The 27675-nt window shown below is 39.2% G+C and overlaps 1 protein-coding gene across 2 annotated transcripts in view; it reads right to left on the minus strand.

Moving 5' to 3' along the window:
- Positions 1–3840: 3840 nt before the first annotated feature.
- Positions 3841–27675, minus strand: part of ephb2b (eph receptor B2b) — a 172202-nt gene continuing 148367 nt past the window's right edge. For both annotated transcript variants that reach the window (XM_056251376.1, XM_056251374.1), the window contains exons 6-16: positions 21875–21999; positions 20606–20768; positions 18582–18690; positions 18257–18321; positions 15085–15207; positions 14745–14992; positions 10903–11118; positions 10665–10814; positions 7981–8174; positions 5761–5916; positions 3841–4303 (exon numbers count right to left, since the gene is read on the minus strand). In XM_056251376.1, coding sequence (XP_056107351.1) covers positions 4195–4303; positions 5761–5916; positions 7981–8174; positions 10665–10814; positions 10903–11118; positions 14745–14992; positions 15085–15207; positions 18257–18321; positions 18582–18690; positions 20606–20768; positions 21875–21999 — 1658 coding nt within the window. In that variant the 3' untranslated portion in view covers positions 3841–4194. The remainder of the gene's footprint in view (positions 4304–5760; positions 5917–7980; positions 8175–10664; positions 10815–10902; positions 11119–14744; positions 14993–15084; positions 15208–18256; positions 18322–18581; positions 18691–20605; positions 20769–21874; positions 22000–27675) is intronic.

Genomic DNA, 27675 nt, shown 5'->3' on the forward strand with positions numbered 1-27675 from the left:
GTGTTGTGGTAGAAACTATGTGTTTAAGGTGATAATCCATGAGGAAAAAACAATAAGAAGTGCTTAAATCACTCAGCGTGACATTCTTTCACACTCTTGACGCCACATCTCATTTGTCTGTGGTCTACGTAGTGTTCTGTTAAACGACAAATGAGGGAAGGAGACGTATGAAGTAATTAGTCCCCTACTGAGAAACAAACTTGAGCGGTTAAAGATGCAGTGGAAAAACAGCATTACATAAGATCGTTGTGATGAAATATTTCTATGTAAATATAGGTTTGCTGAAGAAAATGCATAGCAAACATCAAGCATGTCATAGTCTTTCAACATATCAATATCTTAAAACAGAAAGGCTCATTGGCTGCTAATGTTCCTTCGGATCTCTCGATGCAAAGTGCCAGAAACTCATGTGATTATCATTGCCAAATTGCAAGAAAAACGTCTTTTTGCAAATAGCGAAGACCCATGAAACGACACATTTCATTGGAAGAAAACGGAGATGAGGATCAGGAATACAGGATATCCCTTCAACACTGGATTTCATTCAAAGCTCTGTTAATCCGGTGCAGTTAGGCAGATTTAAAAGACGTCGTAACTTGCGGGCAGCACCTCTAAATATTGCTGAGCACGTAGCCATGAAAACTAAACTTCTAAATTTCTGCAGGTCCAAGTTTTTTAGATATACTGTACAGCAGCAATGTGTGTGGATCATTGTGTGTCGGCTGCAGCTTTGAGTGACAGTGATTGTCCAAGGAGGGTGAAGCAGAAAGCAGTGTTATTCTGAGGAAGATGAGGGATTCAAAGCCTTAGTCTCACACTGCAGCCGTGACACTGAGAAACCATTAAATATTGAGAGGATGTGTGCTGGACAGACAGGTAAAGACGGCTGGTGGCACCATCGCTGGCAAAGTTTTATAATGTGAGAATATTCTGTCTCTCACTTAGACTATAGTGAGCTTTATACTGTAGCTCTGCCCACTGTGAAATCTCATTGGTCCCAAATCCCATCCAAATATTCACTACCCTTCAAAGGTTTTGGGTCAGTAAAGATTATTTTCAAAGAAATTATTACTCTTATTCAGCAAGGACTGTGAGAGTTAAGAAGTGTATATTGTTACAAAAAAATGTCTAATTTAAATAAATGCTGTTCTTTTAAAATTTTTATTCATCATGTGATCCTAACAAAAAATATTAATTAGCACAACTGTTGTCAATGATTTCTGAAGGATCATGTGACACTGAAGACTGAAGTAATGGCTGCTGAAATTTCAGCTTTGCCATCACAGGAATAAATTACTAAAATATATAAAAATAGAAAACAGTTATTTTAAAATGTAATGATATTTCAAAACATTGCTGCTTACTGTATTTTTTTTAACAAATAAATGCAGCCTTGGTGAGCATAAGAGCCTTCTTTCAAAAGCATTATCAAGTCTTACCGCCCCCCAAACTTTAGAACAGTAGTGTAACTGAAACACTGGCAGCGATTTATAGTTTAGCTTTCAGTGTGGACGGACAAATTACACGTTGCTGGTTAGGACAAGGTGTTAAGCCCAGATTCATTTCCTTTCTCCCTGTATCCTCCTGCTGGTGATGAAATAGTTACCATGAACTGAGAGCTAAAACCACTTAGTTTGTCAAGCTCATAGGAAAGTTAAATCCTACCTCTTTCTGGACACAGAGGAAGGTGTAGCCTACGTGGTTGTCTCTTAAGCCTTTCGATTTTGATCACTACACATCTCAAGAGTTCACACCTGGCATGGCCTGTCTGCTGGATGTAGTGTTTCCTGCCCAAACACTGCATGACAGAATCTTCATTCTAATGGAAGCATTATGTAATGGGAAGAACAGAGAATGGTCAACACCATCTGATTAGAACTTCATCAGCACTCTGAGATTCAGCCTATGGACCTTACCTACACCGAACTGACCTCACAGTACTGCATGCTTTTAACAGATGCATGTCAACCCTGAGGTTATGGAATAAAGCGAGCCCCTCGTCGACAGAGCGAGAAGTATATTGTTTACCACAGTGACCTTAATGCTGGTACATGGACGTACCTGCACGTGCACACACACAAACACACTCGCGCACACAGACACTCCTGCATGGATGAAGATGCTTCTGGCTCGTTCATCTCTACAGCTGCTTTTTATCTCTCAGCCCATCCTAGTACAAAACGAAAAGGCCCAAAATAAACAGACAATAGCGACTCTCCATTCAGTTTCAACAACACATAAAAAAAGTAATCTGTACACTAAAATCCAACACAGCTTTGAGGAAAAACCTCTTTGAGCGGGGAGTTTATGCTTCAGAATATTATATACAGAGTTTTATTGTTCTTATGTCTATGGCATGGAGGTGAAAAATCTCAGAGAGTACCGTGGAAGTACCTTACCATCGAGAACGGCAGGAATTACGGGTGTATTCTCTGTAAAAAATAAAACAAAACCTATACACACTCATTTACAGCCGTTATTGTTTGTGATGTGTTGTTTAAATGTCCTATGAAACTCCGGCTTAATATCATAAGCATTTTAGATGTACAATTTAAGCTTTGCCCCAATTGGTGAATGTAACCAGTTCAAATATGTCCTACAATAACAATATCCTCATATAAAACTATGCTTCACAATGAACAATCACTTCCCTGTTATGAAAATGTCCTCTAACTGCATACTTTCTCAGATATGAAAACCCCTAAACACCTTATTATAAAACATCTTCTTTTTTTAAAGAAATGATTTTGGTGGCAAAAATATAAGCATATCAACACAGTGATCTTCAAAGTGTATCAAATCCAAGCTTCCTGTGAAATCAGTTTCGCACCACACATGCTCTGCAGCTCCATGGGCTCCATACGCACAGCGCACACATGCACACGCACACGCACACGGTAGGGATCCAAACATAAAAGAAGAGCATAGATGATGTGAAGACCACACCATACTGGCACTCGGGGTCCTTCTCTGTAAGCAGTTCACGGAAAGAGCACGCTAAAAAATGTCTTTATGCAACTGTGGGGGAGAATATCGCATGCCGTCTTTCAAACTAAATCATCTTAGCCCATGACAAAAAGGAGGAAGAATATAAAAGATGACCCCCTCGAGCCATACACGCACACGCACACGGAAGAAAATCCATCAAATGTCAATGTAGATCCATCTAATACTGAAACTGGAACTAAATGTTGGACTACATCAGGCTCGTACTGATGACCTCACAACGTCAAGTGCACCTGATATGTACAGGACGAGGTACAAAGGGATGATGCTCTATTTGGCAGACTGTTATGACATCTGTAAAAGATTTATTTTTTCTTCCCCCAAGCAATGTGAAATCTGCACCACAAATTCAACACTGTGATAACTACTTCGACTTGTTTTCTCCATTTGTCTGTTTGTTTGTGTTGATGTAATTTAAATGGCAACATGACTGAAGTCTCATATTTTCTTCAAGGCAGTATCAGCTGCCGAAATTAAGTCCCATTTCATGGTGTTCACATACTTTTCCCTCGGCTGTCAGCGAGGGGACAGGGATCAAGGTCCCGCAGGTTGTCCCGTGTGTATCCACTAATCAGACAGTCTTTCTTTCTATTCAAGATTTTCCTAAAATATAATAAAGAAAATCAGAAGGATGTATTGTGAGGTGAAGTTTTTTTTTATCTCCTGTTTCTTCATTGCCCTTTTAAAGGGTAGCCTTTCGAGTTAGTCCACATATTCAGTCAGCAAGTTTACACCAATCTATATATATTTATATAGATTCCTTATTTTCATAGCTTTAAAAATTCTTTACAAAAAACTCTTTTTAAAAAAAGAAGACAATAAAAAAATTAATAAAAGAATAAAACTGGAAAAAGTAAGAGGAAAATTCAAGGGGGCGGAGCCAGTTGCTGGCAAACTGAACGGTGATCCTGTGATTGGTGGCGGCTAAAGCTAAATGATCAGGTGTTGTGACCATATTTTCCAGACGCAGCTTTCCCGAGTCGAGCCCATTAGGGTGTCTGGGGGTTAATGGGGGATTCAGATGTCACAGATGGAGAAGGAGAGTGTTTCGGAGGAGGGGGCAGGTGCATATCCTAGGTGGTCCAGAAGGAAAATCAGGCTTAGGGTCTGTGGTTGCCGCCCCATCCCTTCACGTTGGCTCTCCGCCGCCTCCTCTTGTCCTCCTCCCAGTCTAATCGTGGCATGTGGTCAAACCTCTACCGATTGGATCTGGTTCATCTGGGCCCTCATCATCTGAACGCTGTTGAGGATCTTCTTCTGATGACCTGCTAGTGTCACTCCGACCCTGAGAATGTCCCTACGTACAAACACACACAGAGAGAAAGAGGCGAGATTAAACATGAGCACTCTGAAGGCAGATACCATAATGCTGTAGTAACACATTTTTATTCACTGGCTTCAGCACATTAAGCCAAAGTAAACTTAGCATGTTAGTTCAAGACTGAGTAACTGGTAAATTCCTTTATCCCCATCACCCTGTTTGTTGCACAATCCAAGCGTCTCTAAAACAACAACACCTCCTTTGTTTTCACGCCGTGTCTGGTTTGGCCAGGTAGCAGTTAAGGTGAGGAGAGGAGAAGACAGGAATCTAAGCGTGCATTTCTCTGGCTCCCATTTCCACTGTGATTGACAGCCAGCAACAAAGATGAGGAAATATACAATTTGTTTCTGAATTTAAACCCAGACTGTGTCTAATCACTAAGAAATGATTTCAGACTGCATTTGATAATTCATTTTGAAAAAAGACAAAGGGGATAATAAGGAGATTGAACAGTACAGCTACACAATCAATCTTAAAACTGAAATCGTAATATGGCCTTGTGCATTTATCATTACACTGCAAAAGGCTGCCATTTACATAAATGGTAACACTTTACAATAAGGTTCAATTTCTTTAACTTTATTTAATGCATAAAATATTATGAATGAATGAACAACGAACTACATTTTAACAGCATGTATTAATCTAGGTTAATGTATAAATGTTTTTTATAATATATATTTATAATATACCATTCAAAAGTTTGAGGTCAGTAAGATTTTTTTGTTTCTGAAAGAGAAACAAATCCATTTTTTGTTATGCTCACAAAGGCTGCATTTGTTTGATCAAAAATACAGTAAAAACAGTAATGTGAAATACAATTTAAACAAACTGTAATTTCCTCCTATGGCAAAGCTAAATTTTCAGCAAGTCTTCAGTGTCACATAATCCTTCAGAAATCATTCTAAAATGCTGATTTGCTGCACAAGAAACATTTCTTATTATTATCAATGTTGCTTAATCGTGGAAACTGTGATACATTTCAGGATTCTTTTATGAATATTAAGTTAAAAAAAGCATTTATTCAAGATATAAATCTCTTGTAACATTAAAAATGTATTTACTGCCGCTTTTAGTCAATTTATTGACTTATTATTTATAGTCTTTTTACTATTACTACTACTATTATTAATATTATTATTATTATCTTACTGACCCCAAACTTTTGAATGCTAGAATATATATATATATATATATATATATATATATATATATATATATATATACTGTATATATACACATATTTGTATTTTATATACTATGAAATATTATACTTTACCAAATTGTGCAGTGAGTTAAAAGCAAGAGCCAAATTATGAATTGATAGTCAGCACTTATGGAGTAAAAGATTCCCTAGACAGAGGTTCTGCTGACTTGGTGATCAAAGTATGGCTGTATTCCAGGCTGTTCTCTATCGTAGGTATAACACTTACTCCATGGTCATCTGGGAAACGAGGTCGAAGCTGGTGAAGTTGCCATTGGCAAAGTTGTCTTTGTACTGGCCCATCTTAATAGCGTCCAGCCAATCATCCACAGTGCTAAAGCTAGAGAAGTCGGGCACACTGCGGTCAAGCAAGGGCAAATGCACACTGGAAGGCAATGAGAAAGAGAGAGACATGAGTCACACTGTTGCAGTAAATATAGCCTTTAGCCACCAAGTACACACTAAAAAATCCCCCTAAACTACATGTGGTTCACATTTATTTGCCATATTATCATCAATGAAAAAAAAAAATTATCTTGTGCATATTTTTGGCAATTGTGACACGCTTGGGATTTTTGAGCTATATTATTTCTTGGGTCAATATAATTCAATCTCTGGAGAGGACAAAAAGATGTTAGGGAAGAATTTAAGTGCAAAATATCCTCTGCCCTGTTTAATTCTTCAAAAAAATGCAATTAATGTCCCCAGATGACTGTACTTTCTAGCAACATTACTGTAGCATATAAGCCTCGAGGCAAAAAGAGCTGGTGGGAATCGCGCAAAACCAAAGCCTCTCACCATCAGTGTAATGACAGAAAAAACTGGGCCACTTTACATTTGTCCACAAGAAACTGACTAGAGTGTTGCCCACTTCGTCTTCGTCTACCAGCTTTACTATTGTTTGAAGTTCATGATCGCCTGAAGCTTTCAATAATGATTTGATCTATCACCCATATACCCAGTTGATTTTATTTATGGACGTAGCAATTCAATTCCAAAAGAAATAACTGACAGCATTAATAAAGTCTACCACAGGTATCAGAACTTAAACCAAAGCATTGACCCCAGATTGAAAACAGTATGGTAATAATTTCGAAGGAGGCTGTTTAAAGACATTTCTATTAAGGTCATATTCCATTTGGTTTTGTAAATATGCCTTGAATGATGCGAGCGAGACGGTTCTGGCAAAAGGTCAGGCGTAGAAAATTCCCCCTAATATATGAAACGCACACAAAAGGACACATGCAAACAGGCATACACTTCAGTGTAATGGCGAGGGTGTAATACTAAATACCTTAAAAAAGAAACTTCAAAGCAAGTAATAAAGCTGTTTTTGTAGCCACACATATATCATGTAACATGGATGGATCTGCACTCCTCTCCAAACAATACAGTATTATGTATGTGCAGCGGTTAGACGGAAAACGCCATTACGATCCCTTGATGCTGCCATGGCATACCATAGTGTAAAGTTTCACGTCTGTGTCTTTACTTTTTCCAAAAAGGCAATGTGTCTCCATAAACTAAATACTGTAGAAACTTGTTTAAACATCTCTGTGACATTCCACATAAATGTGATTTATTGTAATGACTATTGCACACTACACTGCACAAGTTATGTCAGATGAGTCAAAGTGTTGAACGTATGCCCCGTTTCAAAGCTTAGAGAGCTGCAACCTTGCAGGTGACTTCCCTATCACACTACACGTGAATTTATTACAACAGAATATGATGTTAGCATGAAGCTATTGCAAAGATATATTTGGTAACATATATTTAACTTCTGATATTTTTTCCTAAAAAGAGAAAAACACATTTAAAAAAATATTCACTCAGTCTGTTGCTTTCTCAAAATAAGGTATCTTAGAAGGTAGCATCATGTTGCTCTTAGGGTCCGAACTAAAAATTATTTTGATAATCGATTAATCTTGATTATTTATTCGATTCATCAATGATAAAAAATCCCAAATTAATTTTAATTAAAAAAGTATTACATTTTAATCCTAAAATTTGTATTCCACTTGCATGACTAATATTTACAAATAAGGATACAAGTTAAGTGCTGAGGAAAACGTGTCTCATATGCATTAAACTGCACACGCATCCGTCACATTAACCAATTTTTGAAGCCCCTAATATGACGCATTCTCGCGTTTAGGACAACTTCCCCACAGAAGCTCACACTGCGTCCTCCGCTATTTCCACTAAGGTCAAATTATTCACTTCTTTAATGTGAGTTGACTGACAGATATTTTCCTTGCATAGTGCGCAGACAAGATTAACCGATGATTTGCTGCAGCCCTAGTTGATTCATATCTTTTGAAACACCCTTCACATCAGTGATGCACTAAAATGCTGTCAGACTGGGCAGCCCACTAGGTTTTACAACCACGACTCATCTGCTTCTGATAATCCAAGAAAACTACATTCTGCATGTTTTCTAACTCACCCTGATGACAGTGGAGTCATGGCCTTCAGGCTGTTGGGGTTACGGATCATCTTGTCCAGGTTGTTGACAATCTGGCTGAACTTGGGCCGGTTGTTGCGGTCTTTCTGCCAGCAGTCCAGCATGAGCTGGTGGAGGGCACTCGGGCAGTCCATGGGAGGGGGTAGCCGGTAGTCTTGCTCAATGGCGTTGATGACCTGTAGAGGGAGACACAGATCCGTAAGGGTCTCTAGCCTGTTATTAAGAGGGGCGGAGAAAGATACGCTTGATGAATCTCAAGCACTATATATTAAAATTTCAGTGGCAAGTGACAAACGATGGCGGGAAAGAGGGAGGGATGGTTTCGGGAAATGACATGAGGCAGATATGAACTCAGGGTGCCTGCACAAGCATCACAACGTAATATGTGGTCACGCTCTTAACATCTTTAATTGTTTCTCGGGCCTGGTGTTTGTTAATCAGTACGTTTAACTCTTGGAATTGTAACACATTGAAATGAATTTAATTGAAATAAATGTAATGTATTGCCATAAAACATTGTTTTGATAGGAGCTGTCGGCATGGCGCAAGGCAGGTGGCAGTAGATACGAGCCAGCGTCTGGGCGGGGGGTTGTAACACCACAGGAGACAGAGGATTGATCTGCAGTCTTCATAAATGCACTGTGATCATTATCTGGGTCTTAGGGGGACACAAGGAAGCCATTTGTCATTGGCCACAAACACACACACGATCACACTCACCCTTCACACTTACACAACCACACACACAGACTATAAATAAGCGGTCACAGTCAGCTGCTATCTAAATACCTCCTAAAATCAGCTAATAGATCATGATTATAAGGGTGCTGATAACAACAATTTGGCAGTGCATGCGTTTCCTCTCTGATCAAATGTGAAAAAAGAACAGTCTTAGAGTTACTAAGTTTTTTGGCAGCCTTCAGCCCGAGTCTGGCTCCCTCCCGCCCTACTCATTTCCAATCATGCAACATCTGTCAGATTAAATATGATTAACACATGGCCTGTAATATACACGCTGACTAAATTGTACATTTGGAAAATGTGCTGCAAGTTGTTACAGGAAATTAGGAATGTCACTTAAATAAAACTTAAATACATCTCCAGCAAATTAACTGTGTAGCGTCACTAAATGTGCAAAACAGACATGGAGCGTTTATCCGAGCCGATGGATGTATCGTCACATTTGAATGGAACAGGATGCTTCAAGCGGCCTTGGTGGCCTGGAACAAGATGCACGGCCATGAAGGGAAAAGTGCGAGCAGGACCCGAGTGAGACCCGTCGTTCCCCAGCTCATTATCGTAGCCATTACGGCACTCCATTCAAGGCCTGATTAATCTCATCCAGGCGCCTCAAACGGCCAGCCCGATGGGAGGACCGCGACGCTATCTGGAGCTGCTAATAAGATAACAGGCGAGATCTGCGCTCCCTCTTAGCGCATTAGCGTTCACACTTTCAATTTGAAACTATTTTCATTATCTGGACCCATAATTTGCCTTTTCCCAGCCACCCAGAGGGATGCTAGAAATGGGAGCTGTCTTCAAGGGCAGGGAATGTTTAGTGTGGCACAGTGCTTTGCATGTGAAATTGTCTTTTTGTTCATCAGGAAGTGAGTGTGAAGTACAGGTGAATTTTTGTGGTAGCCTATATGAGAGATGCATATAGAGACTAAAAGATCCCCTTTGACACAATACAAGGACAATAGCTTGAAGACACTCTCAATGTCACATGATGTAGCCACGAAGAGCATACGTTCCAAAACAAACACAAATACAGTCCAAACCTCTTATTTAAACCGCCAAATTTTGATTTCTTGACGCAAATCCTTACGTCTTCTGCATTCTGATGCCAATCAATGGGATGTGATGATCGGTGCGGCTGATTCTGCAAAGACTGATAGCGCTCATGCAGTGTTTGGGGTTTGAGGTTTGGCCTTGCATACAGCAGAGCAGCACATGGGCAGATTTACGACGTGCTCGCTCTGCTGTTTACCTTAGCCTCTGATTCAACATTGCAGCACAGCGCTCATCTATCACGCGCTAACATACGGCAACCGACCAATAGTCTCTGGCATGAGTGTTTGACTGCTTCTATTGAAAAATTGTTTTATAAGAAATTGGTGGTTATACTTAATAAAGATGGAGGATGTGGAGCTTTGAAAAGGTTATGAGGTTGGAACAGAAATTGGAAGATTTGAATAACTAACTAAAGTAAAAAGAATTGTATAACTGTTTAAAACTAGGAATTCAAATTCCTTAACCATGAAACCGCAGAATAAATTTACACGACCATTGAAAAGTTTGGGGTCAGTACATTTTTATTTATTTATTTTTTTTAAGAAATAAATATTTTTATTCAGCTTATTAAGCAGCACAACTGTTTTCAACATTGATAATTAGAAATGTTACTTGAGCACCAAATCCAAGGATCATGTAACACTGAAGACTGTAGTAATGATGCTGAAAATTCAGCTTTGGCATCACAGGAATAAATCAATAGAATGTTTTTTTTTTTAATTGTGATACTTGTTCAGAATATTACCGTATTACTGTATTTTTGATCAAATAAATGCAGTCTTTTTGACCATAAAAGACTTCTTTCAAAAACATTAAACAAATCTTACTGACCCCAAACTTTAGAACAGTAGTGTAAGCACTTAGGTACTTACGTCCTGATTGGTCATGTCCCAATATGGCCGCTCTCCATACGACATCACTTCCCACATGACAATCCCGTAGCTCCATACATCACTAGCAGAGGTGAACTTCCTATATTGGATGGCCTCTGGGGCAGTCCATCGAATAGGGATCTTCCCACCCTGTATAAACCCAAATCAAAAACATAATCTCAAATCAAAGCACAAGTTTACATGAAACTTGCAAATCAAATAAAACAAGAGTTTTCACCAGGGCACTGGTATAGGTGGGGTCAGATGTATCATCCTCCAAGAAGCGGGAGAGTCCGAAATCAGACACCTTGCAAACAAGGTTACTGTTAACTAAGATGTTGCGGGCGGCCAGGTCCCTGTGCACGTAATTCATGTCTGCGAGATACTTCATCCCAGAGGCGATCCCTCGTAACATGCCCACCAGCTGAATCACAGTGAACTGCCCATCATTTTGCTGTAAACACGTACAGAATTGAAATGGGTCAAGACATAAAGATAAGTGTTTCAAGTAGTGATTTTATTATTTATTTAGCATGAAAATGATTGCAAAAAAAGGGCAGAATGCACTAAATTCTCAATAACAAAGAAACATAATCTCAAATTTAATTTCACACTAAATAAAAGCAGAACCAAATGTGACTTTTTATAGCAAGTTATCTGATGATTGTTAGTGCATGTCTATGTATAGTTTATCTAAATTGCTATAATATTTACTAATAAGATTGATTATAAGATTGATTTATTAATAAATGATAAACAAAAACAGTGATAAGTTAAGTTTAGGCCTATTAAATGTTAAAAACTACTTTCTTATATTATTTTAAATGATGTAATTATTTGTATTTCGCCACTACTGGCCTTGATAGTAAAAATACACCATTTATTATTTAAAACCTTCTTCTTTTATGTTGTTTCTACATTAATTTGAGGATTCAATGTGTAAATATATTTATGATTAAGTTCTAGTCTATTAATCACAATTAAAAAACTGATTAATTAGATACAATCTTTTCTTGAAAACAATTCACAGCCCAACTTCTTATACAAGGCTTTTGTAAAGGTGAAGTGCACAAAAAAATATTATATGAAATTGTGCTACAGATATCTCTCCTGGTCAACCTATAAATCCCAAACAACAGCACTAAGACAAGAATAAAGCAGTGGAAATCACGGTTAATGTCTAGTGTGCCCAGTCAGATAAGAGACCGAACACAATGCATTGAGTCAAGCCTGGATTGGGTTGGCTGTGCAAACACTCTGGTGAGGATTGGTAGAGTTTATGCTACGCAATGCTAGATCAGACATGCGATGATCAATGTGGGCCCGTGGCAAATCTTGCAGCTGTTGACCATGGTGGTCAAAAAGCCCTTTGCTCATGAGGAGGTCCAGCAGTTTCTGACCCAGCTGTGCTTGCAGCTGCCTTCATCTGCAGACCCTCCGCAGACAGCCATGAGGCAAGCAGCATTCAGCTTCTGATCAGAGACGACGAGTGCAGCCGGCACAGTGTGGACAGACACGCACGCGTCAAGTGGAGAGAGGCGGAAAGCATTAGACGGTGCATGAAAGAACCATACGATGTCTTCATTCCGTGTCGCATACAAACCATTCCTTCTCTAAACTGCTTGTGTCCCGCTCAAACCCTTCCCCCATGTTAAGTCGACTTCATCGAACTTCTCCTCACCCTCCACAGCAATTAAGCGACATCCATTATTCATAAAGCTGAAATCCTTCGCAAATACAGCCTGGCACTCTAATCTGCTCACAGTGTTTGCCTATAGTTTAATTGGAGGGATTCTTCACCCCAAAGTTATTTGGATCTGCAGTCTGAGCAAGCAAACATTCTTTTTATTCCGATTAAACGTGAATTATTCTATCCGTGCTGTTTCTTTTCAGACATGTCTTTGCTGCCGGTTCTGTGAAGCTGTGCTTAACTTTTCAGTTTGACGTTTCTCAAATCTGTTTGAAAGTTTTGGCAGCATACCTTTTTGAATTTCTCTCTCTTCTCATGGTTCTTAATCCCCACAAAACAATATTGGAAGTTGGATCAATGCAAGAAGGACAGGTTAGCGTAGAGCCCCCCCATCCGACTCACATTCTAGCGCTTCAGCACTAACACACAATGTTGTCATCTGCTGTCATAGTGAGGTGCCACAACAGAGATGTGTTGTTTTCAAAGAATTCGGCGTTCTGTCAGAAATGGATGACAGTCTTGCAAAAACAACACAATTGTGCGGCTGCACAAAGATCTGAGGCGTTTCAAAGCTCCCGCACGCCACCAAACTGACGTTATTAGAGCATTTTATGACACATTAGCTGGTCTTTTTCAAACGTTTTTAACATAGAATTGTGATTTAAACCCAGAGTAAACCTGATGTATGAGGTGTTTGTTGTAATTTTTCACTCTTACTTCTACTTACATTACCAGACATCAATCTTTTCCTCACGCTATGGCACGGTAGGGCATGTGCGTTCTGTCATGGTGTGGGCTGTGCAAGTATAAACACGAGCGAAACAACTGGCTGGCCAAACAGCTAAAATAACATCACAACCTCACAATTACAGAGGTTAGCAAGAGCTGGATCTGATTGTGGTGAGAAGAAATAAATTCATTTCAAATATCTAACAAATGGCAGGTCGTTTGGTTCCTGTTTACTTGCCTTTGTTTAAACTACATAATCATAGAGGTTCCTTGTTTCAGATAATTACACTTCCTGAGACTAACACATCGAAAAGCTATGTGTCAAGGATAAAATAAGTTTTCTCTCATGATAGATCAGAGGCAAAGTCTTACTAATGAGCAAAATAAATCATTCCTTCCCTAAAGATTACATATTTACATAAATCAAAGGCATATTTTCGACGCAATACACAGTGAGGCCAATTAGCAGCGATCAAGGCATCCGGACACCTATTTTATCCACATCAGCTCTGCTTTGAAATCAAATTGACGCGTGCCAGTCATAGTCTGACAGAGCCATTTTCTTATCATCCCCCACGCTGTTCTGTAAGCGGGGATTTGGATGGTTTTTGCACTCGTATGATTTAGTTAATCATCTAAATGCGTCTGCAGGGATGGATGCTGTTTTGGGAAACTGCAGAGAGATGTTTCCTCAAGCTAAGAGTTTTCAAATTAAAACACTAAGGACAATTTTCTTATTCTGTGTGTTCTACGATATAGGACGGAAGTAAATATGACGGCTCAGTTTATAAGACAAAACGCTCATCTGATGCTTGTAATGCAGAGAACATGGCCGAGAGAGCGTGACCAATGCGAAATGAGGGCATGACTAACCACAGAGCAACGATTCAACGAATTCTTTAAAGAGACCGTCTTAAAGCAAATGTTAGTGTGGCAACCCGTAGAGATGAATGGAAGAGTATTGAGCTTATTACAACAGTCCTACAGCTGGAATCAATACTGAGAGTAGATGTTTGCGGCAGGGGGCAGCTGGGTATTACAGAGAGACCCTGTGGAGAATTACCTGATGGACAGCATGAGAAATTAGGAGTGAACATTTGTATGATGTTCAGCATGCTGATGCGCATACACACCTGCTGATGTGAGATTATCACTTCAATGCAACCAGCATTTGAAGCATGTTTATGTTACTGAGCTTTTGTTTGCTTGGGGAAATCCACATTATTATAAAGAATCAGTTCATTCAGAAGGTCTGTTTCAAAGAAGTCATTGTCCATGAGTGTTCACACATATTGCCCTGCATATTTTGACTTGTATATTTTGAAGTACTAGGGACGGACAATATTAAAATCCTAGACACAACTAATAAGATTATAATTATGTAATGGACAATAAATGATAAATGGCTGATATTAAAATTCAATACTATTTTATCTAAATATATTAAAAAATAAAACAAACAAAAATCTATTGTTTTAAATGCTAAAAAAAGGTGAATTTAGGCAAAACAATATTATAATGTATAGTATGACATTTTTTTATTAAATATATTTATATTAATATTATAAATTATATATATATACACACATTAAATATATATAAACATTAATTTATCACTGCTTTCAATTAGGGTATATAGTTTGCATCACAAAAATCCTCACCCTGAGGAAAGAGTCCAATGAGCCATTCTCCATAAACTCAGTGATGATCATGACGGGGCTGCTCTTGGTCACCACTCCCTCCAAATGGATGACATTGGGGTGATCAAACTGCCCCATGATGCTCGCTTCGCTCAGGAAGTCTCGCCTCTGCTTCTCTGTGTAACCTGACTTCAGTGTTTTGATGGCCACAAACATCTCTCTCTTTCCTGGGAGCTTTAGGTTTCCACTGCACACCTCTCCAAACTCTCCTTTGGATAAAGACAAGTGGATTGTTATTTAGGTTAAGGCACAAGAAAAGCTTCATGGTAAAACACTGTTGGATGTTTGGAGGTTTGATTACCTGCTCCAATGACTTGCTCAATTTTCACACACGAGATATCAATCTCCTTTGCAAACTCCCTCACAGCTTCATTGGGGTCTTCGTAGGTAAATGGATCAATGTAGATCTTCATTCCTGGTGACACTTAAAAAAAACAAAAAAAACAGCTATAATATTTCAAACTAATTTAAAATACTATATACAATACAGCAGCACATCAGAATAGTCAGTGTAAATGTTTGAAAGCATTAGTGATGTGGGTCTTTGGAAATTTTGGGAATGGCTGGCTTTCCAGTAGCTTTGGATTCTGAGCCTGACATTGGAGTAGCTCATGACTGCAGTCAGTGGAGTGTAACAGCATTCGCAAGGAGAAAGATAAGGCATTTTAATGTATGTATCAGCTCTGGAGTGTCATAGTCCCTGATGGAGACCATTTATCAACAATTTCCAATCAAATGGCTTTTGATTGCAGGTAAATTGGCTTAAGTTGAACTTAAATGTGTGGGGACTCATGTGTGTGTCATTCCTGCCTTAAATCAGATTATTCAGCCTCTCGGCTCCAAATCTATCCAAAGGCATTTTAATAGACATTGTGTTTTCTTGCAGCTGGAGAGTTAAAAAAAATATATATATATATATAATTGGTGATCTGGCTGCACAGACATTTTGGAATTGATAAATGTATTCTCACAACAGACAAGGAGAAGATAAATAGAGCGAGAGAAGTGAATGGCATCCAACGTCAAAGGATTTGCGAACGTCAAACTATTATAAAATCATGAGGTTGTAGTGTATGTGCTACGCTGGAGAATGTTCTTCTGAGTAGAGCTTGCTTTTAAAGGGATAGTTCACCCAAAAATGAAAATCTGTCATCATTTACTCACCCTCACTTTGTTCCAAACCATGTAACTTTCTTTCCTCCGTGGAGCACATACGGAAATTGTGTTGATGTTGATGCTGCTCTTTTTCCCATTCCCTTTCATGATATGGACAAGAGCAGCACAAACATTCTGCATAACATTGCCCCTTTTTTTTACCGAAGAAAACAAAAATGGTGACAGAATTTTAATTTTTAGCAAACTTTCCCATTTTTAAGATAAAAAAAACTGGGTAAGCAAAAGAGAAAGAAAGCGTGAACAAGACAAGTACAAGTGAGAAGAGAGAGAATTAGAGCACTTTCTTCTCTTGAGCACTAATGGATGAATTCGGTCCTTGATTTTTCTAGGTTTTACCAGCCCCACACTCTTCCAGAAATTATTTCAATAAATACAGCATTTACAGCAGTCCTTTACCAATGATTACACTGCGTAAAAGCTGTTTAAATTGATAAGGAAGGGCAAATAGAAATAAAACTTGAGGAAAAGTGCCAGACCATTTTCATTCAGCAGAGTGAGCAAGAGAGAGATAAACTATAAGCCCTCAGAGAGAGAGTGAGCAAGAGCAAGTGAGCGAGCTTAGCTTTAAATTATTGCCTCGAGAGAATCTTAAAGATTTATTTCTATAAATGGAACAGCACTCCGAGGCTAAGATGGTATTTACTGAAGTATTGCTCATTTTCTGACTAATCTTTGATGGATCTTACTAACTTTGAAACACCTGGCACTGAGCTCTTTTTGCATTAGATTTGTGTACTACTGTGATGGGAAAATAAACAAGTGGCGGAAAAAGAACTAAGCAAAAGAACAAAGACAAACAACGAAATCGCTCGTAGGGAAAGTGGATATAATGGGCTCTCTGATGAGATTTTTGAGGGAAACTGGGATTAATATTTCACAGATGAATCTTGAGAAACAGAGGTCTAACTTTAAGACAGTGGGCCCTATTTTAACGATCTGAAACGCAAGCGCGAAGCTTAAGTAACTTTGTGGGCGGGTCTTGGGCGCTGTTGCTATTTTACCGGCGGGATAAATGACTCTTGCGCCCGACGCAAGTTTAAAAGGGGTTGGTCTGAAGTAGCTTCATTATTCATAGGTGTGGTTTGGGCGTAACGTGAAATAAACCAATCAGAGCGTCATCCAACATACCCTTTAAGAGCAGGTGCGCATGTTGCATGGTGGATTGTTGTTATTATGGCGGATTTACCAAGCGCGCGCCAGGAGCGGTTCACAGCCGAGGAGACCGACGTTCTTGTGAGGGCAGTGAAAGACAGAGAAGTGATGTTGTATGGGGATGGGAGATTTTTTTTTTCATGGTTCTTGACGGACAAACTAATTTGTCAGATGTCTTTATATACATATGTGTCTTGCCACTATTGGGCAAACAGGTCTGATCCGTCATTACTACAATTAGCCTGAAAAATTTGGGTAAATGTGTAAGCTAGATTTAGGCCTAAATTTTATTACATCTTCATGGACACCACAATGATTTCCCTCATGTGTTAATATTTTTCCTTGTAATGTATGATTTGCAAAAATAAAAACTGCTGCATCTGTGTTGATGAGAGAATCAAAGTGTATATGCGCGTTGTGCACCCGCTACATCATGGCCAAGCATGCGCGCTTAAAATAGCATTATGAACAACGCGCAACGCCCCACTGACTTTAGACTAGGTTTTATCTGGTCAGTGGCGGAATTGTTTTCTGGAACTGCAAAATAGCACTAGGGAATGCTTGCGCCGAAACACGCCTCCTTTTTGCGCCGACCCGCCCAGGGAGCGCAAGTTAATTTCCTAGTTTACCAACATGCGTCTGTGGAGGGAAAAGCCCGCTTTGCGCGGGTGCAAAATAGGAATGATACATGCGTCAGTGTACAAAGTCATTTGCGCCGGGTGCAAGATAGGGCCCAGTGTGTTTGACAGTGAAAGAGATACAGTAGAGGTGTCTGAAGTGGGTAAACGTAAGAGAGTGCTTTAGTAAGTGTTTGTATGTATGTAACAAAATAAAGTATGGAGAAAAAAATACATTAATACAAAAATACATACTACCATTCAAAAGATTAGGGTTAGTAAAATTTTTGAAAGAAATAAATACTTTTATTCAGCAATGATGCACTAAATGTGACACTAAAGACTTTTGAATTTTCTATTCATCAAAGAACCCTGAAAAAAAGTATCCCGGTTTGAACAGAAACATGTTTTCAACATTGAAAACAGTCCTAAACAAAAAATTTTACTGACCCCAAACTTTTGAATGACAGGGTACGAAGAAATGTATACATAGTGTGTGTATAGTACTGTCAAGTCCTAAGTACTCACTGTGGCCGCTTGTGTAGTGCTGCAACTTGTCCGTGTATTCTGAATCCGCTCTCTCGAACCCACGTCTGAAAGAACAAAGGCAAACAGCTCTACTTGTACTGTTTAAAAAGGTGCTAATGCCATGAAAACAACACTTACTACCGCCCACCATCATCTTGTTAACACAACCTCATCATTAGAGTTTTTACGAGCTCTGCTGCTCTGTAAATGTCCACTAATGAAGCAAATGAGGACAAAGGCGTAAGATTTTGACATGTTGTTGGTATAATTGGGGGAAAGCTATGCTAATGGTTTACATGTTTAAAACACACACAGAGGAACTCACCGGTTGCAAACGATGATGATGACCACCACCGCAATGAGAAAGACCAGTCCAGCAGCCGCCGAGCCAATGATGAGAGGCAGCTTCTCTTGAATGCTAGTGTTGTACTCCTCTGTAGGTACACACACACACAAATCCAAAAGTTAGCACTTACTGACAAACCCCACCAGTGTGTCTCTATATATGAAGCAGCCTGAAGCAAGTTCAGACTCCACTGAGGCACAGGAGTCCTGCAGTGTATGTCTACACAGGTGAGAGACCCTCACTTCCCCACTTTCACAATGGGGAATCTGGGACAGGAAGCGCTGTGCAAGATACCTTAAGGCAGACAGGGCTGTACACTTGTACTCCTTGGCTACAGCAGCATATGGGCAGGCGGTAGAGGAAATGTGTTGGTGCAAAACAGACGGATTGGGATATTGGGAAGGCCTGGGGAACTTTCTTTTCCCTTCCTTTCCTGCCTAGCTTTCTCGTTCTCCTCTAGTTGTTTATAATTACAGACTATTCGTTCACAACGCAGACAACCCCCTGGGCTCACTCTGCAACCCTAGAGGCTAAGTAAGCTGCTAGCGTGCTACCAGATTTTACCACATTTAAACACTTGCTCCGAGCTCCCAAAAGCTGATGTAGAAAGTAAACAAAAACCTGAACTTCATCAGGTCTCATGTGAATTCAACTGCACTGTAACTTCCTTTTTAATCGGTTTTAAAACTCTTGGTTAAATCACTCCAAATGAGCGCAGCCTGCTGGCATGACACATCCGTGTTTGGATCACCTTGCTGAGTTGCTGTCTCTCATCATGCCAGGAGAGAGCTCGGGAGGATAGATCAGACTAATTCTGACTCTCCGCTCATAATAATCGGCTTAGAGAGTAAGGAGCCATGAGTGAGCAGCTGCCTCTGTATGAGGAGATCTGGGAAGGGCAAAACGATGGGCGGCCATCCAATGGCATGTTTCAGCTACCATTCTTCCTCTGCAGAGTTTTGCGAACAGAATCTAAAAACAGGCCCAAACTACATAAGCAAAACAGTATTATTTATGTAACAAATTTGTATGTTTTCCCCCCATTATTATTTATATTATTAATAATATAAATAATTATCTAAAATATGTAGAGTATCTTTAACTAAAAAATTGTTCAAATTTACATTTTTTGACCCAAGATATCATTTATACTGAATCTAATCAGAAACATGCAGCAGAGAGAGGACAGGGCATTTGGAGATGCTAACATGGATCATCATTAGACGATTAGATTAGTAGATGAACTATCTGCTTCAGCAAGTCAATTACACACAGGCTTGCTCTTAAGATAAGAACTGGGAAAATGATGGGCTAAATCATATGCATGTAATTTATTCCCATGAATGCCAAATTTGAAGAAGTGATTTTGTATTACCGTAAAACTTCAAATAATAGCCCGGGCTTTTATTTTCCCAAATCATCGAACTGCACCGGCTTGTATTTGAGACAGGCGTCTATATGAGACAGGCCTTTATAATTTAGTGTTGAGATGTTGTTCATTGAGTGTAGGCCTAGTCTCTAATCTCTAAAAATCTCCAAATGCTCCACGTGAAACTGCGGTCTTCCGACCTTTTACTATCGTGTCAATTAATTTTGATTAATATGCGCGAGGGAGAGAGAGCAGGACAGCGCTCGTGTTGTTTGAAGACGTGAGAGTGCGCGCGCGCGGCCGGGGCGCTCTCTCTCTCTCTTTCTGCTCGTTATGCGCCCTGTCAAGCGCAGTCATTCTACATCACTCACCGATCAAAAAAGGCTTTGGCGGGACAAAAATTTGCTTTGCCGGCCGCCAAAAAGCGGACGATCTGACGGGTTTTATAAGATTAAATGCAACCCGAAACAAAAAAACAGACCCGGCCTCTATTTGAGACTGGCCTTTATTTACCCAAACCTGCAGCCACACCAGGCGTGTAAAAGAGACAGGCGTCTATTTGGGACACGGCTATTATTTGAAGTTTTACGGTAAATAAACCATTGTTTTATCATCATTTTGATTAGATATTCACCCTCAGTCATGGTCTGGAAGTACATCTTGCCGCTGAAGCGTCCGAACCCCGCCACCGTACGGGCTCGGACCTGGAAGACGTAGATGCCTCCGGGTTTGAGGCCACGGATGACTGCAGTGTTGGTTTGACTCTTTACTATGGAAGAATTATGCTCCGTCTGGTCCTGAAACAGAAATGACCAAAAAAAGGGTAAAGACACATTTTTAGACATCTCAAGAGACTCAGAAGAGAACATATGGCTCTCTAACAGGGCTATCTATCTCATCAAACCCCATCAGGAGAGCCCGACTAAGGGTGTTGGGCACAGGAACGGTGGCTGACACTTTCAGGCCAGCCACGATTCATTAGTCTGGGTTGAAAGCTGTGGCCACTGTCACACCGCTTGAGTGTCTGTTTGTGTAAGCAAAGAAGAGAAAGAGTGATAGTGAAGGAGAAGCAGAGAATGTAGGACTCAGTGTGTGTCTATACATGTACTACTTGAGTGCTCCGTTTTTTTCCTGTCAGCTCTATTTCTGAGCTCTGTGATGTGAGCTTTGCTGCAGTGTTTTGCAGTGTTTTGACAGGCGGTCCTCAGCACTGTCTGAGGAAAGAGTAAGAACAGGAGCAGAGCCCATGGGACAGTCAGCTTGTGTGTGTGTGTGTATATTACAAAGAAAGAAAAGACAGAAAGTATCTGTTAAACTATGCGTGTTGTATTTAAGGGTGTGGTTGTCTTATGTGTGTCAACCAGCGCAACAAAGCGAGCGAAACGGGAGACTGAAAGAATATCGGCATACTATGTGGGTGTGCGTGTTTCTCAAGCACAAGTTAGCGTGTGTGTTTTCTGTGGCCTGCGCTGACTGAGAGGAATCTGTAACTGAAATATTTGTTTTACTTCAGTGAAATCTCTGTTATTTTAGCCACTGGTATCCGGATCGAACCACAACAGCCTTTTGCAGAGCAACTGCGTTTGTAATAAAGTACGACAGAAAAGGAATTCGCTATTCATGTCCGACAGCTGCCAAAAGCCTCAATTAAACAGCAATCGAACATCAGCAACCTTTTTCACAAGGAACTTTAATACATTAGCATTACTTGTTTGTTTGTTTTTAGTTCAATTTATGTAAAGTAAAATATTAAAATAGTGTTGATCATTTTAATACTTATCATTTATAAGTCACCCTCACATAACCAAAAATTAATAATGCATGCTTATGAACATGTTAAATGACATGACATGCGTTAATGCACTAAAAGGGCATACATTACTCAAGTGTGTTTATGTGGTACCTTCTCATAATACTGCAGCTCATAGTCGAGAATGACCCCGTTGGGCTGGTCAGGCTGGGACCAGGACAGAGTGATGCTGTCAATGGTGCGACTGACCTGATGCATGATAGACACCGTAGAAGGAGCTGGAAAACAAAACAGAGACATATTATATGCAGTATTTAAAGATTGATGCAAAACAAGTTGTGGACATGCTTTATATAAGCAATATAAGCATTAAAGCACAGATCCTGGTGTGTGATTAAACAGATGTAAATTGCACAGTGCTGAACCACATAAACAAGGTGGGAAAGGGAATTTCCAGGCCAGGGTCTGTCTCTGTCTCACTTATTGGTCATGGTTCCTCAATGCGATGTAATCTAGCCTGAAATCTCTTCTCTTGTTATATTCTCCTGAAAAGGAAGGCGGACTAATTTTGTGGTGTGCTGAAAACACATAAAACCAGGTGCAATTTCTACTCATGAAAACCACAAGTATGGTGAACACAACTGGCATTTTGTGTCTTTGAATTTGTGAATTATAGAGTTTATTTTTTATTAGCATGCCTGGTAATTATGTGGGAGAGTGTCAAACCCTATATTAGTAGCTCTGTTGTGTCGTACTTGTCCAACCTGACTGCTGTACAAAAGAATGCTTCCCTGTTCATTACTGAAATAAAAGTCCAGGGTGTTCCTAATGGCCATTAAGCATTAGAGCGTGGCATACTGGGTCAGAAAAACTCAATGGAGATGCTCAGGAACGCAGTTGAAGCAGTGAGGGCTTTGGAGAGGCGGGATTTATGACCCTTGCCGTCTCCAAGGCTCAGGCCCGTTAAGACACGGGCCTCTCCTCAGGCACACACTTCTCTACGAAAAAGCCACTCTTTGGGAAAGCCCGTCACTACTATCAGCTTGAGCTTTTGGTCTCTGGGGTTGAAGGAGAGCTTAAGTGGCTTATTCGTGTACTTATTTCCCACTCTTGAGAGCCCAGAATGCGTAAATCTGTCTCAAATGCACAGGTGATAGAGAAGCTCTCAAGTCCAGTGCTCACTGCTTAGAGCAGCACTGCTCATTTTCAGCAGGTTTCACTAGGGGTATCACAAATATGAAATCTTGTAACAAAATTAATTGTTATTAATGATTAAATTGTGTTTTGTTCATGTTACTTAAAGCATAGGCTTAACATGTATACACCTTAAGAAGTAATGTATTCAAATTTATAAAATAATACAATAAAATGTTACCAAACATTACAAATAAAATAAAATACATAAAATACACGACTTGTCCCCAGCTTAAAATAAAAGAAATTACAAAAAAGAAATAAAAATCGAATTTGTCCAACCTGACTTCAGTACAAAGGAAAGTTACCCCATTTATTAAAACAAAAACAAAAAAAGGAAAATAAAAAAATTACATAAAATCTAACAGTCCAACCTGACTTTTGTACAAAGGAAAGGTCCCTTGTTTATTACTAAAACAAAACCAAAAAAGGATTAAAAAAATAAAATAAAATACAAAGATAAAAACTAATTAAATTAAATCTAACGTGTCACCACTTTTATTACTAAAGATATAAAATGAAAATTTTATTTCTAAAATAAATAAATACATTTCAATTTATGATTGTAATTTACAGTGGACAATAATCTCAAATAATTGTGATCAGGCAATTATGATAATAATCTAATATAATAACATAGGATATTATAATAATCACTGCAGGCCTAGTCTGACCTAGTGGGCATTCATTTATCCAAATGTACATGCTGAACAAGCTATAGTCTTGTTGTCCCTGCCAGTTAATAAATATATGTCAGACGATAATGAATGGCTTCCCAGAACCCTGAGCACTACGGGAGGGCTTGTGAATCCTCGGTCGGTATGCGCCACCGTGCTCGGTCCAACCAAGACCTGTGTTCTAAGACAAGCAACTGGCAGCATCTTGTCTGCCTTAATGCTAGTATCAACAGAGGACTAATAAGGTAAGCAGTCAGGCTTCCTCTACAGGGAAGCATACAGCAGGCATCACATTATACATTAATAAAATATATATATTTAAAGGCTGACATATGTGCTTTGTGCGCTGCATTTACATTGCGCCCAGCCTGTCGCTGGTAATCCAGTCTTGGCTAATGCAAACAAAGTCAGAGCATGTACAGCAGCTCATAAGAGTGAACATATGCTGATTTGAGAGAGTTGAGAAGGCAGATTGTTGCGGTTTTCCAGTTACTGAGGGATGTTTTCCTCATGCCTGAATGACAGCCGTCTATCACAGAAAGTTAGGGGGCATCATAGTTCAATCTAAAGGAAAACAGTAGCGTCATAGGTAAGAACACAGAAACATCTTAGCGAAGAAAGTGCACTCTCAGAAATGATTAGTAAAGTGTTTGTTCTGCTTTTGCAGAATTCCAGTGTTTCCACACAATTGCGCTCCATGGTACAGCTGATGAGGACTATTTATCTGCAAGCCTAGGTGCTTAACTTTTTCCTGGCAGACTGAGTGTTCGGACACATTGGAACGATCACACTATGTGCTGCACGCGGTCTCTGTGCAGAAAACATAAGCATGAGGAAGAGATAATGTTTGCATATGGGCGCTGAGGAAAACAACCAGATGGAACGGAACGGTCCTGTTTAAAAGTTGGATGGAATGAGGATGAGCTTATAGAGTCATACATTTCCAAACAGTTAATTGGTCATTTATTCATCACAGTGCTGGGCATTAACATTCATATGGGCTGTTCTTCTGGACCAATATGACAGACACCAGGGTTTTTGCACACTTTATGACTATTTTGCAAAAGTTTCTGAGAACTAATTCTGTGCTATATGCCAGTATATCTTTACTTCAACGTCTAACAGATCCATAATAAATAATATACACGGTTTACCAAGTTAATTCCACTCATATAAGTTTATTGGTCTGTAATGGGGCATGGACTTGCAAACACAAAAAAGCCAATTCTTGAGCTCTGATCCAGTTGAAGTGCCTCTCAGCCAGTATAACTACAGCAAGCCTGGATTCTGCATTCTTTCTTAGAATCCCAACAAATACTTTTGTTATTTTTGTTTAAAAAAAAAGAAACTAAGATCATGCTGCTGAAAATTCAGCTTCGCCATTACAGGAATAAATTACATTTTAATATATATTGAAATAGAAGAGAGTTAAGAGTTGAATTGAACATTACCCCAAAAGAAAAAGATAATTAAGAAATCATTCTCAGGTGACACTCTGATATAATGTATATGCATATACTGTATATGGGCATTTGTATGTAAATTAATAAATGTAAATGATCTCTATTAAAAAGATGCTTGATTGAATTAATATGAATATACGTTGTGAATTACACACACACATACATATTAATTCAATCAAGCATCTTTTTAATAGAGATATTTTTTTATTAATTTACATTATATCAGAGTAAGTGTCACCTGAGAATGATTTCTTAATTATAGGTGTTTAATGACTAATGAGTGATAATTAGGGACAGGGCGTACAGTGAGTGAGCAAAGAACCAAAAGCTCTGCCAAATAATCATATAAAAGACTCTGAGTGTTGTGGAATGTTCTCTCAAATCCACTGGCTCTGCACTACGGATCTATATAATAGGTTTGGAAGGCATGTGGATCTCATTTGGAGCCGAGTTGTGGTGTGGAAGAGCGACGTAGTGATTTGGTAAGGTTGATAGAAGTAGCCCTTACAGGTCAGCACTTATAAATTTCGTCCACCCCCGTCGACTCCCCGAGCCCCTTTTACGGTAAAACTTTTCCCCACAGCAAGCTTTTCCCAGCACAATCTGACAGCAGCTGCTGTTCCTCTACTGCGCAGGACCGTACACTGCGAGTATTCCCTATTTACGAGACTCACGTCCAGAGAGAGCCAGAAAGGAGGGGAAGAACCCACTGCATTTGCATGTAACATTTAGCAATGGTGTACGACCAAAAAAAAAGGCAGAGAGAAACAGTGAGTCTGGCAGGCGTCCCTATTTCCCATCTGTATTGGATTGAGGGTTTTATGTCTCCACAGAGTTTCCAGCGCCGTAAAGCAGCGCACCCCCTTTTCAGTTCATCAAGCTTTAAACCATCTGCACTGGAAAAGATTGAAGCATTAATGTACTCGTATACACACCATAAGCTAATTCAAAAAATAGGCACTTCAGCGTCTTAAGAAGATCGCAGACACTTACAGAGAGTTTGAGTCTAATCTGAAACCCTAAGCACGGTTTCACTGTTCAAGGAACTCTGGTGTTTAGTGAAAACCCAAGCAAGTCTGTAAATGGCAGCTGTCCAATGACGTGCATTAGCATTCCTTCTTTTATGCATAGACGCATGTATGTCGACTGCCATCTTGCAGATCGCACAATCTTCACAGACAATCAGAGGTCTGTTAGCACATCACATCTAAACAAGGGAACCTGTTCAACTCTTGTTCTTTTTGTTAACAGAGAGGAGGACAAATTATATTACCGTTCATGATTTTGTTATCCTGCCATGATTTATTTGGATCAAGACTTAGGCACAAGGACAGTGAGCTAATCACATGATCCCGAGCCAGTACGTGATTTTAGCCTAGGACTTTGGACTAAAAAATAACCTAGGGAATCAAATTACAGAAATACAGATACAAGCCCCACAAAAAAACATTTTCATTTGCATATCTGCACGATACATTAAGATATCATCTCTAATAAACTTTTAGCTAGTGTTCTTTTAGCAGAAGTCTAAATAGATGCTGAAACGTAAATCATGGATGTATTTACAACATCTAAACATTAGGGGAGTAACGATACATAACAATATATAAGAATACTCATGAGATCATGTTGCATGATCATGTGATGCTGAGAGCTGACAGAGTATCCACATTAGGGAGATCACTTCTGTCTGAGAGCTACAAAACTAACCTTATCAGCTGTCTTTGTCATTGCTCATAGCTTTGATGTCTTCTTGTTCTGTACATCATCACTTCCGATACACTTTGTAAATGAATGCAAAGAAATGAAAAACAGAAAAATGCTACTTTTGTGCTTAATTTTATCGCCATTCAAAGTACTCATTCACCTCACTGGGTTTTGCTTTTTAAATAATAATAATAAAAAAAAATAAAAAAGGAACTCCCACACACTGTCAATACTTGCAAATGAGTTTCAACATTTTATTAGCAACTAATAAAATATTGTGAAATATTACAATTCGAATTTAAATTTTCAGCAGCCATTACTTCAGTGTGATGTTTTGATCTTGAAATCTATGTGCAAGGAGTAGAAAAGTAAATAAAAGAAATGCAGAGGAGGGTCTTGGATATTTTAAAGCCTCGAATTTCAGGATCCTATCAAACAGCCGTTTCATACACTGGACATTTGTTTATACTTTTTGGTCTTTTTTAAATATTTCACAAAGACACAATAAACTTTTCCACTTCCAGCAATAAATCAACATGTCTAATTGAGCCTTTGCACCTGTCACTTCAGTACTTTGTTAATCCAGGATGATTACAGCAAAACACACTGTTCTTTGTGAATATTATTGGCCTTGATTAAACAACAGTGATTTAAACACTAAATCCCTGTTGTATTGTATTTACTGTTGTTGGACGTATGAGCGGAATGTTTTCAATCATCAAAGCGTTCGTAATTGGCTAGACTTCAAACTTATGACAATAATGCACTTATATTGTAGTTTTCTTTTCTGTACACATGCATAATGAAATGGATATTTTATGCACTGCTCACTGCATAGTCAACAGCTCCTGTGGCCTGCCCTGCATACTTATGAAGGCCTTTTCCCTGGCTAATGCAAATGAAACAACCCTTA

The sequence above is a fragment of the Rhinichthys klamathensis genome, unplaced genomic scaffold (assembly GCF_029890125.1).
Source record: "Rhinichthys klamathensis goyatoka isolate OS25496 unplaced genomic scaffold, OSU_Roscu_1.1 h1tg000082l_1, whole genome shotgun sequence".
Taxonomy (NCBI): Eukaryota; Metazoa; Chordata; class Actinopteri; order Cypriniformes; family Leuciscidae; genus Rhinichthys; species Rhinichthys klamathensis.